The sequence below is a fragment of the Maylandia zebra genome, linkage group LG7 (genome assembly GCF_041146795.1).
Source record: "Maylandia zebra isolate NMK-2024a linkage group LG7, Mzebra_GT3a, whole genome shotgun sequence".
NCBI lineage: Eukaryota > Metazoa > Chordata > Actinopteri > Cichliformes > Cichlidae > Maylandia > Maylandia zebra.
This window is the reverse complement of record NC_135173.1, coordinates 26,980,120-26,999,449: the sequence shown is the minus strand read 5'-3', so window position 1 is coordinate 26,999,449 and position 19,330 is coordinate 26,980,120. Positions and strand designations below refer to the sequence as shown.

General features: G+C 39.2%; 1 protein-coding gene across 1 annotated transcript; it reads left to right on the top strand.

Annotated features, from left to right (window-relative positions):
* The first annotated feature begins 2,424 nt into the window (after nt 1-2,424).
* hyal6 (hyaluronoglucosaminidase 6) lies at nt 2,425-12,292 on the top strand. The gene is made up of 4 exons (XM_004556269.3): nt 2,425-2,558; nt 7,799-8,752; nt 9,111-9,200; nt 11,191-12,292. The coding sequence occupies exons 2-4, from the start codon at nt 7,832-7,834 to the stop codon at nt 11,677-11,679; spliced, it is 1,500 nt and encodes a 499-aa protein (XP_004556326.2). The 5' UTR covers nt 2,425-2,558; nt 7,799-7,831; the 3' UTR covers nt 11,680-12,292.
* Nucleotides 12,293-19,330: the final 7,038 nt, after the last annotated feature.

Below are 19,330 nucleotides of genomic sequence, written 5' to 3'. Positions count from 1 at the left end.
AAAGCAACCTGTTGAGGTGTTTCGGGCACCTTACAGGATACGTCCTGGGCACCTGAGTGAGGTGTTCCAGGTATGTCCCAAATGATGGTAGGCCCCAGGGCAGACCTAGGGCAGGTCCAGGACTCGCTGGAGTGGTTATGTCTCACGGCTGCCCTGGGAACTCCTTGGTGTTCCCCCGTACAAGCTGGAGGATGGCGGTTGATGGCTGGTGAGAGGAAGGTCTGGGCTTCTCTGCTTAGGCTGCTGCCCCCACCACCTGGCCCCAGATAACTGGAAAAAGATGGATGGGTTTTAAATCTCTGCATAACACAGAATCTTATACTTGGGGTTGTTAATGACATCCTCCTGGCTACAGATGTACGAGATCATGTGGTCTTCGTTCTCAGGGACTTAACAGCTGCCTTTGACATGGTGCATCACAATATTTTACTATCTCACTTGGAACACTGTGTAGGCATTTGTAGCACTGTTCTGCAGTGGTTTAGGTCTAAGAAAACTTTTTGTGTCAGTCTTCTTGGATTTCAGATCCTCCTCAGCTCTAGTCTTGTGTGGCGTACCACAGGGATCAATACTTGGACCTCTGCTTTCCCCCCTATATCGCTTGCCCCTTGGCTCTATTTTTAGGAGGCACAAAACTGCTTTCTATTTATATGCAAATGAGATGCAGGTTTATATGCCTCTAAAAGAGAAAAATTACTACTCCATTCAAGTGCTAAATGACTGTCTTTGAGGAAGTGAAAACTTGGTTGACTTTTAGTTTTTTAAAATTTTAATGAAAATAAGACAGAGGTTCTGTCTATTCGGCCAGGTGTCACTGGTGGGCTATTTTCATGTGGACACTGGCCCTCTAGCACAGTATGGAAAGGCCACTGTCACCATTTGGGTTTTAAAATGGATAGTGATTTTTGGTTTGACAGTCAAGTGAGAGCAGTAGTGAAATCCAGGTTTTTCAGCATAGGTAACTGGCCAAAATTTAACCCATCTTGTCAAAAAATGATCTCAGAACAGTATTCCATCCTTTTATTACAACTCGACTGGATTACTGTAACTTGTTATACCTTGGTATTAGCCAGTCATCCTTGTCACATCTTCTGCTGGTCCAAAATGCTGCTGCAAGACTTTTAACTGGTACACAGAGAAGGAAATGTGTTACTCCTGTTTTATCCTCACTAATAAACTGATCTGCAAAGGCCAGTAATGTTATGGGAACAGAGCTGGACTCCCTTAGGGTGGTGCATATGGCCACCTATGTGTACAAACATGGAAATTAGAGCATCAAGGGAAGCAGGTAATTCTTTAGCTGCTAATTCTCTCTTTAGTTCATTATTTAAAAAGTACAGAAAAACACCTCAGAGGCCCTTTTCCTCCCAACCTGTCTCTTCAGCCAGAATCCGAAAGTTGAGTGATTAATCCTCAACACTCCTCTTACATTGCTTTAAATAAAATAGCCTGTGAGTCGCTGAGTATGGATTAGAGCCTTTATCAAACACATTCCAGAATTTGTTTAAGAATTCTTCATGAGACATGAATGTTTGGGTCCCCATTTTAAGGCTCTTCCTCGCAGTAGTGCCATCAAGAAAACTAAGGCACACTGGGAAACAGGCCACGTCCTGACAATGCACCAAACCTGGTACACACACACACACACACACACACACACACACACACACACACACACACACACACACACACACACACACACACACACACACACACACAGAGACTGGGAAAGGAGGAAGTGGAGAATAGGGAGCAACAACAGTGCAAAAAAAATGGCAGCTCACACTTTGAGGACCGACGGACCGTGACAAAATTATGCATAAACTACGTGACTTTGCATCTTTCATCTCTTTGTGTATGAGAACCTCCTGCCTTTCATGTATTACTGTTTAGGTTCAAAGTTTGATTGTATAAAGGCATGCATTGACTTGAAAAAATGACTCCCCTCAAATGTCTTAAACCAAAAGCAACAAGCTTGTTTGGAAATTGTGAAGAGTAGAAAGTCCAGATATTGGTGTGAAAATGTAAGGATTAAAAGGAAAAAGGAAAAATAATCAAGTAAAACACAGATATTTAAAAATTCTACTACAATACATTAATCAAGGGTATGTACTTTGTTACTCTCCACCTCTGATCATGACTGAGTAAATGAACATGGTCATGGAGATGCTCTGACCATCTGTTGCTCTAAAGTGTTCTCTTCTTCACATTAAAACGTTTCTTAAAATCTAAAATCTGGTCATTTAAGGAAATTCTCAAAACAAAACCCTCCATGAATTAATCCTAACTGTTGTCAATATGTTGCATTTATTAAAGACTTTCTTTATGAAGATGGCTTTGTGAGTATTGAGTAACGTTGGAGGAGGGGACAACAAAACAATACTCGGGCATTTCTGCCCTGATATCACCCCAGGGACCCAAAAGAATTGGGTGCAGAGACAAAGAGATCATTCACAGCTTATCAGATGGAGATTTTCTGAGTTTTACAACACCAAGAGAGGAGGCAGTCATCCACCAACAGGTCTTAATTTGAAGCACATTCAGTAAAGAAGGGGAAGGTATGTAATCTGTTCAAGAAAATTGCTATTATAGCTTCTTTAAACTGTTTTACCTCATCAAACGATAAATAGCAGATACTAGACAAGGAATCAGTATTTCCATAGTTGCTAATAGTGGGAAGTTTTGCTTGGTAGTTAGTGGCCATTAAAAAGCAAAACGGTGGAAAATCGTTAGTTGCCCTTAACCGAGACTGTGAGAAGTTGTGACTGTGCCTGGCAGTGAGCTACTGTCCTTTGCCGTTGTCCCAGTGTGAAAAGACAAAAAGACTCATCATTCAATAACAGTTAAAAATGTCTATATCATATGTAGGTACTGGGTTGTCACAAGTTTTGGGCAACTCATTTGACAATTTGCCAGATTGACAATGTTAGGCTAAGATATTACTGAACATATGATTTTGCCTCAAGCTTCCAGCAATGCTAACATCACACAGCATGACAACAGAGATGGAAGAAACATTTTTGCAACTACTTATTTAAAATATTCACAAGAAAGAAACGGTTTATTGCAAGTACACTCCATTTGGACAAAATTTGCTTAGCCTCACTTTAATATCATTGCTCTGCAGGTTAAGCATTTGCATTTTGTTGTTTACAAAGATTATAGGATATATTTCCCAGTGAACTTTCTCAGTAAAAATCGGAAGTAACAGGTATATGATTTAGCACTGAAGTATACTAAAATGTGTTCTAAAGTAAGTTCATTAGTGTGTATTTTATTCAGTGACATGTATCACTTTTAAATCAGGTTTCTCTATTTCAGGGCTCCATTATTTATCATATAGTTATTTTATTCTCAAAGTGGTTGTATTGGGGGCTGATAATCAAACAAGTCCTCAGCAAGGAACAAGTGCCTTTTAATGAACAAGGCACATAAACTTACATCACTGAATGCAGCAGGAAATTACATGTATGTTTATCAGTTTGCAATCGTGACTTTTGCTGGACAACATTTTCTTCTTTTTTACGGCACCAGTCTCTAGTGGTGCAGTTTGATATCTAACATTACAGGACAAAACAATAGTATTTTGACTTTTTTCTCAAAATAGTATTTTGAATGAAATCTTGAAATTTCGACTTTATTTTCAAAATGACCCAAATTAATTTTTTTTCTTAAAGTGGCTCTTATTCTGCTTTTTAGTACAGTGGATGATAACGAGCCAAACAATGTAAACACACAAACAACACCTAAGACAAGATATGATTCTCTCCTCCGCATGACATTGTCATTAGTCACATGATTTTTTTGTCACAGCAATGCATTATCTGCATCAGAAAAGGACTTTTGCTTGCTTGCTTGCTAACATTTCAGGTAGTGATGGGTCAAACATTACATGCATCGATATGGTGTTTCGCTTTTTGTGCTTACTGCGTGCCCCAGTGCAGTATTGGTGTGTCTTTTCTTCAATTTTTAGTTGATAAGATTAAAGATCAATGCCTAAATTTCCGCAAAGCCTCCTTCTTGTTCTGCTAGTGAGGCCCCCCCTTCTCACTCTTGGTCTACTTTGATAGGAGTTTTAGTGTGTCTGCAAATCAGATTATGTCTGAATGGTGCTGGAGTTCCTACAGGCTTGGTGCTGGGAGTTATTCTGTTTTTAATATACATTCTTCCTTTAGGCCAGATAATACAGCAGTTTCTTGATGTTTCTTATCATCCTTTGGCTGATGATATTCAGCCATACTGCTTCTGAAGATTACCAACTCTCCGCTTTGATTGACTGCTTAAAAAACATTAAGCAATGGTTGAACAACAGCTACTTACAGCTAAAGCCAGACAAAACTGAAACCTTGATTATTGCACCGGACAGTTCAATGCCTGACATTAAACAGCAACCGGGTGATTTAGGTCTCTTGCAGAAGCGTAGCCTCAGTAATTTAGTTGTTATTTGTGATTAAGCTTTTCCTGGGAGCGAAACTTAAAACGGATAGTAAGAATCTGCTTTTTAAATTTATTTTATTTTTCTCCAAAACTCTGCAGCGAGACTACTGACTCGCTCAAACAGAGGAAATCATATAACTTCTGCTTTAAAGTTGCTACACTGGCTCCCAATCAGATCTAGATTTCATTTTAAAATTTTACATGGACATTACATGGACAGGCCCCTCACTATATTGCTGATTTGATTCATATATATATATACACCTCTTTTTGTACACTGAGGTCATTAATTCATAGACCTTCAAAAAGCAGCTAAAGACATTTTATTTCAAAAAGCTTTTAATTAGACCAGTGCTTTTATGATGCATTTATGATTGTGTTGTGCTTCGTTACCTCTCGTGTGAAGCACTTTGTCACATCTGTCTGTGAAACGTTGCTATATAAATACACTTTATTTACTTTACTTATCAAAGCACAGGGCTAACTTCAGAATGCAGATATGCTCAACATTATGATTTAAACCTTTAAATAATGCTTTGAAAACCAATATTGGTGGGTGTATTAAACACATTAAGGATAATAATGCTAATGTTTTTAAAAAAAAGATCTTTAGTGAGGTCATTAGTAGAGTTGAATATGTTAATATTTAAAGCTATGAACCCAGAATGAGTTCTGAGATGAGGCCAGTGGGAACGTGATTAGTTGATAACAAAGACAAATAATGAAGTGAACAACCTGTTGATGAAACTGGATGAAATGAGAGATCACCTAAGTGATAACCAGTGACTAAATCACGTTTCAAAGCAGTTTGTTTCCCTAAAAATGAAAAAATATACAAAGTAAACTTGGATCCATTTTGTGCCTAATCAAGTTTTGACCAAAATTTAATACCAAATATCCAGGAGTTATAGTTAGTTTATAGCTGTTTAGATATTTTGATCTAGATCAAAGGGGTGGATCAACCAACTGTTAATCATGACACATGACAACAACAGTTTACTTCCTGTTCCAGTCTGGACCAGATGAATTCAGTTGCGTCTCACTCACAGTTCCATTGCATTCATCTGTGATGAAACATAAAATTGAATCTCATGTGGATGTTTATACTCAGATCTTGTACTTGGGGGGTCTTTCTTGTGGTCTGAATTCACCATGTTTCCAGGGGTTCCTGCTTTCAGTGGTTTGGAGACCAGCCTGAGCGCCTTCACCACACTCTGCTTGTCTTGGATTAGCATCACCAGAAAAAAACATTCAGTCTGCAGGATATTGAAGCTGGTGCAAAACACACTGCCTAAAGAAATGCATTTTAATCTGAGTGGGAGGAAACCTTCTGATAATCTTTCAAGAACTTATTTGTGACTGTAACTGCCTTTTTCTCGTCCACATTCTTCTGCAGTTCTCAACTTACTGATCCAAAACTACTGAAATCATACACTTCTTGTGCCATTAAAATCATTGGTGAACAATCCAGGGCTTTCTTAGATGAATGTAAAGCAGAAATGATCAGAGAAGCCTCAGCCCACCAGTGGTTTCCTGCTCCCCTGCTCTGGTTACAGTCCTGAAAAAAGAATGATGGGAGATTTTCCATGCGTTCTTGGAGACAACCTCAGTACCCATGTTTCCTAAGAGACTGGCCACAATGTCTTTACCCTAACTCTGGAAAAAATGAAATATGATTACTTGCTTGTGAGGGGTTCCAAGAGCAATTAGTGGATGATGGTGTAACATAAAAAGCTGTAGAGAACAGTGATCGAAGAAAATAACAGTCTTAGTTTGAAAAAGGCTAAACAAGAGTTTGCCTGTCCTACTGCATGTGTGCATGACTATATATACAATGGGGTTTCTACTGTAGATTTAAAACAAACATGCTTTGTAGAATTTAGTAAGTAAGTGTCTCATTCTGACACTACTGAAAAGATTATGAAAAGGCAAATATCAGACAACCTATTTTCAAGCTTTGTCATATTTGTACGATATTTACTTAAAGGCATTATATAGTTTTTAAACTGTTAAGTTAAATATGAGTTCCTGTTACATTTTTGAGTTCATGAAACCTATTTTGATTCACTTTTACTATTTTGCAGTTTAAATAAGCACTATTTAAATGTTTAATTTCACTGCAATCATTTCTGTTAAAACATTCTTATGCTTTGACTGAAGTCTATGCGTTTTACCATCAACATGTATAAATATTTAATTTGGTTAGCTAGTGGGAAAGCATCAATGTAAGCATGTGCAGTATCAAAACTTCTAAATGTTAACTAAAATAATATGCATGTTGTGTTTTGAGTTTGTTATGTTATATTTATTGTTAAACCCTTTGGATTGTGCTTCATTTTCCTTCATGTAGCAAATCTATGATACGATGGGTGAGGAGAGTTGCTGGGTTGATGACCATCATTGTGTTAGCAGAGACCACAACGGGTTGAACTACTTAATGCAAAAAGGAGGACTTGCAAAGTGTACTTCGAGGTCTTTATAATGAAATTTCTAATACAATTTTTTAAAAAAATATAAAACATTTTAAAGATCAGTGTTTAATACTTTAAAAAGTAGTTTTTAAATGACCATAATCCTATAGAAGAGTGAATGAATAATAAGGCACATCAACTGAACATATTTCAATACTTCTTGTAAGTACTTTAATTTATTTCATCATTAATTTACTCAGTGGCGATCTCTTTCATTCACAAGAAGCATGCAGCAAATTGCCTTCCAATACCAGCATAAATGGTGATGTCACAGTTGGCATGCATACAGCCATTGGAGTGACTATAAATCAAGCTTGTTGCTAGTTTTACCTTTAGAATATGCGACTGTCCCCTGCACCATGACTCACAGGTATGTCTGCATTTTGTGGTTGGTGTGTTTGAGCCATGCAGTAGTAAATAACAGTTAAGTTTTTAGGTATTTAAGTTAATTTATGAAAAGATGATATCCACATTTAGAAGTTGTTCACTGCCTCCAGAAGCACTAACAACTTTCTACTAAATTTAACTATGTTTTAAATTCATGACAAAATATTACTGTGGCTTTTCTGATTTCTTTCTGCAATTTTTTTTTAAGGGACACTTTGCTAATTCACCACAGACTTTCCTCAAACTATCTCATATTGGTGGTTTTAATGTTTAAAAAGTGTGTGGTTTTACCAGCCCCTCTCTCTCTCGTCATTTGCACCAATATTCACTCCATTGCTCTTTGCAGAACAAGGTAGCTTTGTTTCTTGCATTATTGGGGAATTTAGAGCATTCACTTCAGTGCTCATCACTTATGTGCTTCATGATTGTTCCTGCTCATTGAAGCTCATAATGCATTTATTTTCCCTCTGAAAATGTAATATCTGCTCTCTCTCTCTGTGCAGGACTACTAATTGTTCTTTGAGGAATCAAGGGCCATGGTGCTAATGGCACGCCATCTCCTGCTGCTGGTCTTATGGGTTTGCATAGTTGATGGTGACCAGACCAAACCAACCCAACCACCTCTGATACCTCATAAGCCTTTTGTTGTAGTCTGGAATGCTCCCACTGAGTCATGTCGGCTTCGATTCAAGGTGGACTTGGACCTTAGCATTTTTGATATTGTAGCAAACCTCAATGAAACTCTAAGTGGACCAAATGTCACCATCTTCTACCACAGCCGTCTGGGATACTACCCATACTACTCGAACTCTGGGATCCCAATAAATGGTGGCCTGCCGCAGAACCAAAGCATCTCCAAACATCTTGGAAAAGCCCGGGCTGACATTGACAAGTTGATCCCCCACAAAGATTTCCGAGGTTTAGGCGTCATTGACTGGGAGAACTGGAGGCCTCAGTGGGTCAGAAACTGGGGCTCTAAAGACATCTACCGCAAAAGGTCCAGGGAACAGATCCGAAAACTTCACCCAAATTGGCCAGAGAGCAAAGTTGAAAAGGAAGCGAAGGAAGGCTTTGAGAGAGCTGGACAAGCTTTCATGAATCTGACCTTGGCACTGGCTCAAGGTCGCAGACCAGGTGGACTGTGGGGGTTTTATCTGTTTCCAGACTGCTACAACTATGGCTACAAACAACATCCACAACATTACACTGGGGAATGTCCAAATGTTGAACATGTTCGCAATGACCATCTGATATGGCTCTGGAAGGAGAGCACAGCCCTCTATCCATCCATCTACCTAGACTATGAGCTAAAGTCCTCCTCTAACACAGTCAAGTTTGTCCATTATCGAGTCAAGGAAGCTATGAGGATTGCATCCATTGCACGTGCGGATTTCACATTGCCTGTGTTTGTCTACTCCCGACCATTCTATGCCTACACCTTTGTAGTTCTGTCAGAGGTAGGCCTTAAGCTCTTTAATTACACCTTCATGGTGTGTGTGCCAACTGGACACATTTAAAAAGCAAAAAAGTGTCTATTGGCCTAATAATTAAGCTATATACAACATACTGCAATATTTTGCAATGTTTGGGGGACCATTTTTCCTTATGATCCACTTCACAATTATCCCTGCTTTGCTTTGCTCTTTTGATGTTAACATATCCTAGTATTTACCACAAAGATGGTTGTAGACAAGAGAAAATTAATAGATTGTGCAACCGTGGATATAAAGAATTCCTGGATCTCTTTAAAGGCATCATAAATTGAAGTGTTAACAGTGTTTACTGGCAAAATATACACCTGTCCTTTTCTTTAAGAGTGACCTGATTCATACTATTGGGGAAAGCGCTGCCTTGGGAGCATCAGGTGTCGTCCTTTGGGGATCCTCAGAGTATGCTCAATCACAGGTAACTGCTAGACATACAGACAAAAATAGAAACACAGATTTAAACAAATTTGAGGAGCTGTGTAAAATGTAAATAAAAAAAAAAAGAAAAATTTATCATAAGAAAAATATTTGCTCATTTTGAATTTGATGGCTGCCATCAGGTAGTTCTGGGGGCTGGGAGGTGGCCTGGGGCAGGGATGAAGCAATTCAGCGGCTGACTGTTTGGCCCACGGCAAGGATGAAATAGTTCATCGGCCACCGGATCAGTCAGGAGGTGAGCAGAGGAGACAAAGTTCGGTGGCTGGGCCAAGAGGTCAGGGGAGAAGACAGGCCACTTCAGGAGGCTGACCAGATGGGCAGTGCCAGAGATGGAGTTCAGGAGGGTTGGCTGTACTGATGGTGCCAACAAAGGCCCTGTGTGTCCATTACTGAAGGCTGACAATGGTAATGAAGGCGACCATCAGAAGGACGACTTTATAAAAACCCTCTAGAGGCCACCGTCAGCAGAGGGATAGAAGAGTTAAGGTAGATTGGCTGGGATTGATGATGGTAATGAGGATGCCATTCAAAAATGTAGGTTAAAGCTCTATAATGCAAAGAAGAAGCCATGTGTGAACATAACCAGCAACTGGTCTCTAGAGATCCCCAAAAATCACAGACTTTTATTTAAAGGAGAGATACCACACAGTGGTAAACATGTCTCTGTCCCAACCTTTGAGACATTTTACTGCCACCATTTTCAAAATGAGCTAAAGTCTTGATGTGCAAAAGCTGCACCAAATAAAACAATAAAAAAGAACTTCCTTCTAAAATAAGTTAATTGCTAAAATAAAACTAATTGTGCTGCACTACAGTGGCCTAACATATAAAAGACACGAGAAGCACTGCAAGGAATATATTTAAAAAGCAAACACCACATGTCAAAGCTCAAGTGCATGACAATTTACATTGCAACCCAAAGGGGGGAAAAACATAAGAAAAGTCTGCAGTGCCCACCACCACTCAAAATCACTGTGGTACATGCAAAAAACAGAAAAAAAAATCACACTAATTTCTGTGCAGTTCCTTTACTGTCTGAAAACACAGAAACAAAGACCTTACACTAGTCTCCAATGTGATGCCTTGATGTTAGCTATATTGAAACTACAAGACGATGGACTGCCAAACATGCCAGAGTGTGTTCTAACCCTGTTGTTTTATGGAGGTCTTATAAACAAAAACACCCTGTGAAAACATCCCTTCACAAGGCTGGTATTTTAAAGAAGGCCCATTTGGGCCCAGATTTACTAATGTCTGCAGTAGCCAAAAGACTTCTTTAGATGTTAACATAACGAGGCTCAGTGTCAGTTTTGTGACTGAAAGTTATGAAGAGTAATTTTGTGGCTGGCCTTATGGTATATGTATTTGCAAGAGTCTCACTTTCAGGAGGAGAATATTTTAACCAGTCACGTTATCAGAATCAGTGACTAATCAGCACTTTGCACAGATGGCTCAATGCTCCTATTGCACTGCCAAAACTTTGGCACTGTCCTAAAACTCTTCACTCTGTCCTCATGCGCATTTAGAGGTGAGCCCCATAATAATACCGTTTTCATAAGACAGAGGAGAAATGATTTGAAATGAGCTTCTTTCGGTTTCACTCTGTTTCTGGCTGCATGTTTGTCTATAAATTACAGTGGTAAACATAATAAAATACTCCATTTTACTATGTAATGCTTCAAGGTCATAGGTCAAAGGTCAGGGTTATTCAAATTAATCAAATGCTTTAGTTTTCATTGGATCACCTCCAAACTTTAAAGCAGTATATTAGTCATTGGAGGGCATAATTTATTAGTGCTTTTCTAGTTCTTAGCCTTTATATTTTATGACAGTTCAGCACAAGAAAATGTCTTTAAAGTAGGGAATAAAAAAGCTAATGGTGTTGACAATGCTGTTGAAAATTAAATACAATATATTATTCTAATAAATGTCTTATACGTTTGACTTAGAATTTCTCCTTCCTCCCCTAGAGAAACTGCCTAACGGTGAAGAAGTACATCAATGGTCCTCTGGGACATTATGTCATCAATGTCACATCAGCAGCTAAGCTGTGCAGCAAAGCATTGTGCAAAAAGAACGGTAGATGCATCCGTAAGAGCCTGGACTCAGACACTTACCTACACCTGAACCCACGCTTCTTCCACATCCACCACAACTCAGCTCCCAGCGGCCCTCGCTTTCACATCAGTGGCCACCTAAACAACCACGACATCCTGGATATGAAGCAAAAGTTTACCTGCCAGTGCTACCAGGGCTGGACAGGTGTTTACTGTGAGGTACCTCAGACTATGCCACCTCTTCCTCTTCCTCCCCCACTCCAACCCACTGTGCCGGTACTTCGCCCTCAGGGGATCAATCTGCTGGGAGACATCCTGCTCCTCCTGTCACTCCATTTCTTCTGTCTATGTGTCATCATGTTCCTGGGACTTTGTTTGATTATCAAGTCTCTCATATTGTAGACACAAAGATTTTATTTAGGACCAGAGAATTGCTGTAAAGTCTTTGCCAGACCACAAGTGTGATCAGCCACAGTTCATGCCAATGTCCCCTAGTTGAAGAAAACTGTTTGTATTGAAAGAATGAGAAATTCTCAGATTTGGCCTATAAATGCAAAACTCAGTCTGATCGTGGTCTGATCCAGGCAACAATGTTTGTCTCTGTGTTAAAGTTCAGTTCAGGAAAAATGTACATTGCGGTTTTATTTATGTCACAAATTGCAAATTTAGATTCCCATAATGTTCCCACTAAACAATATTTTTGAGTTTTTGTTTTTTGGTCTTTGTTTTTAGTTTTACCTGACTGTTGGCTGCTGACCAGCATTCATTTCAATTCAGTTTGATTTATATAATCCCAAACCACAAAAATGTTGCCTCAAGGTGCTCTTACTTTCCATTTGAAGGGAAAATGATGACAATCTGGGAGGAGAGAAATATAAAAATTCTGTAATCCATATAGGCTTTTCTAAATTCAGTGGATTGGGCTTAAACTTTTTCTGTATGATGAATTTAAGTTGCTGGTTTTCAGGAACTTTATTGTCACTAACTCCATATTTTGATACAAGTTCTCGCAACAAAATAAAGTTTCTCTCTTGAATAATATGTTCTAGATTCTTTCTATCCCCTTTACATGCCATGATGCAAAAGTCAGTAGGTTCTAACTTTTGGACAAATATCTGGATTGTTCCAAATGGGAGCTACACGGGATAAGTGAAGACTTATTATTATTTATTTTTACTTACTTATCTTATTTATCAAAAATTTCCACAGGCTGTCAAGGACGTGTTTAAGTTAAGGCTTTTAAAGCAGTTATAATGCTCATTACTGAAGCCAATGAAAAGCAGAGCATACACACATATAGGTTCACCCATGAGTTACGCATCAGGCTTCCTTTTCTCCATTTTGAAACAACAAACACTCTTTAGCTAAAAAGCAGTGAAAACAATTGGTAGCTCTAAACCACCATTGTGTTTTGGGTTCTATGGAGTTTTGAAATGTATTTGTGATGGTTTAACTATTCATAAAAAATTCACAATGTTTGAGTGTAGTTACTTAAACCAAGCGATAGAGTTTACTAGAATTAGTTCTGCCTAAAGTCAATTATCTGTTCTCACTATCATTTTAATGAGTGATATACGTGAAGTTTTCAATGTGTTAGACCTTCACTTGATATATGATTCAGAACACTAATAAATAGCTTATCTTTACTAAACATAATGCATTCAGAAGGGGGCAAATGGGAATGATGAGATGAGGAGAGCCAGCAGGCAGGATCAGTTCAGCAACAGAAATCACATGTGGAAAGAAAAACAGAAAAAGGTGCAAAAATGAGAATAAACCACCCATAACTACAAAACTATTGGCAACAAACGAGTGTGAATGTATGTAGCTATAAATATTAAGGGAACAAATGAGAGAATACAAGTTCCAGAAGACCACAAATTTCTGATGGTCTCTAAAAAAGGACACCATTCTACATGTTACATACTGTGCTTTTGACATCAAATTAAGGTTTTGAAATAAATTTGAAATCAGCAGTGATTCAGCCGTAATGGAACAGGTGAAAATTCACAAACACATGCAAACTGACCGCAGTTTCTTTCCAGAGATGACACTTGTCCTTTAAATTGAATTCACACAATATTAAAGTTGTGGTGATAATTTTAAGCATGCCCAAAAACATCAGGCACTTTTGAGTTTGTGAGACTGCATCAGAAAAATATTACACTAAACATGAAATTCACTTTTATTAAAGTAAGATGTTGATGGGGTCCAGGTGATCATAAAGGCTAGAGGAGCAGAGGATGGTAGGACGAGAGGAAGTGGTCTAGTGTGAATTAACACAGTAATTAGTAAACATGCAAGCGGGTAAGTAGTAGTAGGGGATTGAAGTTAGCGTTGCATGATTTCTCTTAATTTGGTCATAGCTGAGACCTACTTCAACAGCAATGATGAGCTATCTGTGCAAATTATGAGTCCACAGTGACACTTCAGACAACCCAGCACTCTGCCATCATCATGATACTTCCAGTAAATGATCGATGAATAGCATAAGTGTAGGAAAGCTGTTTGGAAGTGTATCTCAAAAAGAAAGATCAGTCAAATCCAAACAAGAACTGATTTGTTTTTAAAATATAATAAAATATAATTAGCTGACGCTGACACCGCTAAATTATTCTCGCAGCAAGCTTCTGTCAGTGTTGTTAATGGATTAAGATGACTGACAGCCGAGGGTGTAAAGACCCTCCCCATCTGCATATCACAAGCTCTTTGTTTTCTAATATTTCTAACGTTATAATCTTCCTCACTTTCTTAACACAAACCTGTTAGAACAGACAAAAATTACATCATCAGCACAGCTGGTTTAAAAAAAATAACAAAGACAGTGTTTTGCTGTTTGTTTCCTTCAACTTCTTCAATGAGACCAAGAAGTTAAAGAGTTCAACTTTTTTTTTAGTGCTGTATCCTACCTCTGCTTTAGAAAATAAACTTCTAGGGTTCATCATTCAATATGTGTTAAGTACACAGACACCAAAGACCAGTAATTTTAAAAACCTCAGACTTTAGTTAGCTCCTGCACTTTAACTAATAACCATAATCAGCTGCAGTTCAGTGTCAGCTCTCATGGTGGATGTTCAGCGTGTCTGCAAGTAAACCTGGCAGAGACTAAACATGAGTTTCCTCTCAGTGACCTTTTTTGTTGTCTAACAAATCATCTCCAGCTTACTGGCCTGAACCTCTGAAGGGCCTTAATGCTGACTGATGTTCATCTAAAGGTTTTTTTTTTCAACATCAGCAAATCAATGAAAAGACCAGAATCAGAAAAATCAGTGTGTAACTGTCACGTCCGCAGTGGCAGATGAGTGGAGGTTGGAAGTAGGACCCAAGATGCAAGCACTGACTTTGATGAGAGTGAGCTTTATTGCAACAGAGATAGAACAAGCAGCAAAGGAGGTGGCAAGTGCAGAACCTAAGATTAACTAAACTGGGAAAATCTAACACAAGCAGACCTGAAATGGAGACGCAGGGACACTCGGGGAACCACAATAGGGTGATGCAGGGAAATAACGCAGACAAACCAACAACAGGTAGGAGAACACACAGGGCTTAAATACACACAGCAATAATCAAGGGATGAAAGACAGGAGGGGAACACACCTGGGAGAAATCAGAACTGACGTGACAGGGGAAACGTAAACCGAACACACTCACATGAAACAGAGACCTTCAGAATAAAACAGGAAACTGACAGACACGGAGTCCCAGACAAGACGCTGGTTATTATCTTTCTACTGCCACTCCACTAGTGGTATCTACAGTTGCTGATTACAGGCGGGGAGTCAATGCAGCTAAACATTTACATTCTTTGTACACAAGCAGTTAACAAGGTCCAAACAGCAGCAATTGATGATCTAGATGGTTTCATCTTACAAACTCATTGAAATGAAGAAAAGAAAACTAAACTGTATCCATTTCTGCAGCAAAGATAATAATAAACCCTGTGGAAAACACATAATTTTGTCCTTTCTACTGAAATACATTTAAAAGAAGTGAATGATACAACTGCTGGTACTTCTACAATTCACAGGAACAAAGGTCTGAATGTAGAATGGAGAGTTTGTGATACTGCTACACTAGAGATGGGCTGCTGTTTCAGTGAAAATAAGTAAATAAGTGCATACACATCATCACAGTATGATGAGATTGAAAAAAAAAAGCATGCAAACACATTTGTTGATCATTTCACAGTTTAAAGGTTAAGATGAGAGAAACTTGTAATCCAAAGATTATTCATCCACTTTGATGACATCAGGCTGAGAGGCAGAACAGATTAAGGCCTGTCCGAAAGGGTAAACACTATCATTCTGTCACTTGCTGCCACATTGTTATGCAAGAGGTGTTTTGCAGATTCCTTGACACACATGGCATGGTTACTGAAAGATAACTGTGAGAAAATTAAAATACTGTCTTGGAAACAAGGCCCCCCTGCCCCTGGAATTAAACTGCCTGATAGACCCCATGGGGCCACAGTGGAAACCGTCTTGCAGTTTCTGCAGTCCAAGCTGGACAAGTGCAACGAGGTAAGCTGGCATCGATTAAGGCAGTTTGTGTTGTACGCTCAGCACTCAGTCGGAATGAATCGTGTCTGATCTCCCAGTTTCTAAAAGGTGCCTAGAGGCCGACAGCTTGTAGGTCTGGATCCTCATTTCCCTCATGGGACTTCGATTTAGGCTTCGCACCCTTCAGCAACCTCCCTTTGAACTCTCAGGGATGCTGATTTGCAAAGGCTTTCCCTAAAATCAGCTTTTCTGATGTCCATAATACATAATGCAATGTAACTGCACATTTTGATGTTTGGGATGTCTCGATTTTCTTTAGTTTTGTATTTTGTATTTCTTCTTCCTGGTTGTATCAACAAAAGATTTGAAGCTTCAAAGCCTCAAAGACAGAGCCTACCAGTGACATCCAATGGATGATTACAGTTATAGCCTTCACAAACTTCCAAATGATTCACACATCTTGTTGATTCCAGGTCCAACATAAAAGCAATAAAGACTAGACTGCAGAGACTGTACCTCAGCTGCAATCCCCAGTAAACTTTGGTCCAGTTAACTCTGGTTTCTGGTTAATCCTGAGGTGGAGCAGCTGATGTCGTTGTCTAGTGAAACTGGTTGGGTGCTCTGCTGAGGAGCCCCAGGCTTCACCATCAGCTGGAGTCTCTGCTGAGGAGCCTCAGCCTCTGGTGTATCCAGAGAATCCTATGTGTCATGCCTATTCCGTGTTGCCTGAGTTTCCACACTACCGTTGCCACCAAAAAAGTTGGCAACAGTACATTTGAATACTCACAGATAACAACAATAATTATATTTTGGCATAAAATTACAACATATCAAATATTTTAAATCACTAATACTGTGATTCTGATCTATGGCAGCTGTGGCAACAACCTCACATTGGGTGTTGGTGTAATTTGTTAAGCACTGTAGATAAAACTCTATTAAAGAAACTCATACACTAAGATACAGAGTAATTAAAAACCAATATCAAACCTTCCTTGTTAAATAAAGAATCAGAAAGGCTATAGGTATATCAGTGCTTTCTTTAAAAAATGACATATTTGATAGGTTTCAGTCTGTTTATAGAGCAAATCACAGCACAGAGGTTTCTGGAAAATGTTTGTTACTATAGCTTCACAGATAAAACACAGCTATTTTTTTCTTGAGAGCCAGTTAACAATGTTTTACTGTCCTTCTAGTACTGTGTTTAACTGAATTAACAAATACATGACTGCAAACATTTATCTAAACGTAACAATGACAAAATGGAAATTATTTGAATTGGCTCTGAAAGTTGAAACTCCCCAAATATTGAAGGACTGATGGCCTTTTTCTCCAACAAGCACAATTATGCTTTTTCAATCCCTGGTCTATCAAAACTAAATTATCGTAGTAGTGGAGAAGTAAATGCCTGGCAAATTTTTCTGAAGAAAATCAACTTTGTTTATCCTGAAACTCAACGTATCATGTGGTAAGTATTGATTCCAGGCACCATTTTTAGCCAAGTATTCCTTCTCATTCTCAAAGCCTCATTACAACTGAGGTCATTAAAGCAGCAGTAGGATCCATGCTGTCTGAGCATAGCCATTTCTGTAATGAAGTCCATATGCGCTCCACGAGGAGCCTATGACCACGACAGCCAGCCGACGCTGGGGTTTCCGCACATGGGTGAGTGAGTGAGTGAGTGAGTGAGGGGGATGAGGAGGTGAAGAAAGGGTAGTTTGGGTTCATGGTATGTGCCTTTCATCTGCAGAGGTAGTGGAAACGAATGTGCTGTCGGGATCACACTGCCTGAGGAGTTCAAAAAAATGCCCCTCAACACACACACACACACACACACACACACACACACACACACACACACACACACACACGCCCACACACACACACACACACACACACACACACACACACACACACACACACACACACACACACACACACAGACTGAGGTAATATTTGTATGTCTTTCAGTTTTCCTGACTTTGTCCAAAGGCTTGAATTGTACTTTATTAAAAGCTCTTCTTTCTCAAAGTGAAGACACTTTTTTGAAAGTGTAAAAATTTTGCAATACTATATCTTGATAAGTGAGTACATTTTTGATTTTGAACCAGACTTCTGGATTTTAAAGCCCGAACTAATAATTCTTAAATGTATGAGTTGTTTTTCTTGGACTTTATCCCAGTCTACCCTTGTCCTTTGCTGGAATGTCAGTTCAGCTTCCCTCAGGTCTTTCCCATGTTCCTAGTGCTCCCCCTGTTCAGGATTTGTTAGTGAAGATTTTTAACTCACTCTGGCCTCCTTGTGTTGCCCAGATCCTGACAGTTGCTTCTGGGTAAAAAAAAAACATAAAAACACAGAACAAACACACAAAAAATATGGTAACAAAAACTTAGCATGATGTTTCAGTGTGTGGAGTACAGAAACCCTAGTATGATGTCATAGTGGCAAAGTCTATCTATTATATAGTTTATGTTCCAAACCAGTGCGTACTGCGTTGTTTCGTCAGACTTGAGCTTAACTGGCTTCATACTTTTTCCAACTCTCTGGCTCCTCTGTTCTAATGTGAAACAGTCTTCAATTATTTAGGGATGCTTAGTTTGAAGCTAGCTTACACTGAAAACTGTTTATTTTGCTTAAGTAAACACAGTTTTGTTTGAAGGAACTGTTGTAAAGATGTTGCTATAGAGCATCGAAAAATACACAAACAGTGAAAAAACTTCACTAAACAGTGTTGCTTGAATTTCTGTTCACACCCCCCAAAGTGCTCCCTCTTACACAACAATGCGAAGCATATAATTAAGACCCAGTCTAAACTGATGGCACGTTCCCATTGTCTTTTAAAATCTCTTGCAGGCGTCAGTGTTAACCTTTGAAATGTATACTGTATGTTGGATTTAAAAAGACAGAGAAGAAAGATGTGTTCAGAAGCAAATACAGAAAAATGTATAGGACAAGCCAAGAGAAACGATCCAAAGGAGGCAAGAATCAGAGATTACTGTAAGAGTAAAAAACATCTGAACCACCAATAGTTGGTGACTCACATCTGAACACTCATAAATGCACAAGTTCTGATATCAAGAAACACAAGATTTTTCATTTATAGGGGCAGTGTGGATGAGGTGGTTGTGCTCAAGCAGGGTCTCTACAGAATGCATGGTTACTTTGTAACCTTAGTTCTCTGAGTGAGAGACGATCTTCCATTCTGTTGCATGTTCTATATGTGTATATGTATTTTTGCAAATATACATATATAGACTCTGGCCCAGTCAAGCCGAGCTGGAGGGCGGAAGGCATCGGTCTGTTAGACACAAGACTGGCCTCAGCGAGTCCCGCCTCCTGCCTCAGCCAAGCCTGCCCATCCATCTGCGGTCTCCACACCACCACCTGCTACAGGGACCAAGGCAGTGGGTTCCCCTCTACATGAGCTCAAGGGGCAGCAACTACCAGAGCCTCGTGCAAGCCCTGCACAGTCATAGCCTGCTTCGTTTCAGTCAGAGTTCATCACACCATCGTGTGATCAGAGCTCCCCATTACGTGTGTTCCACTCTTATGCA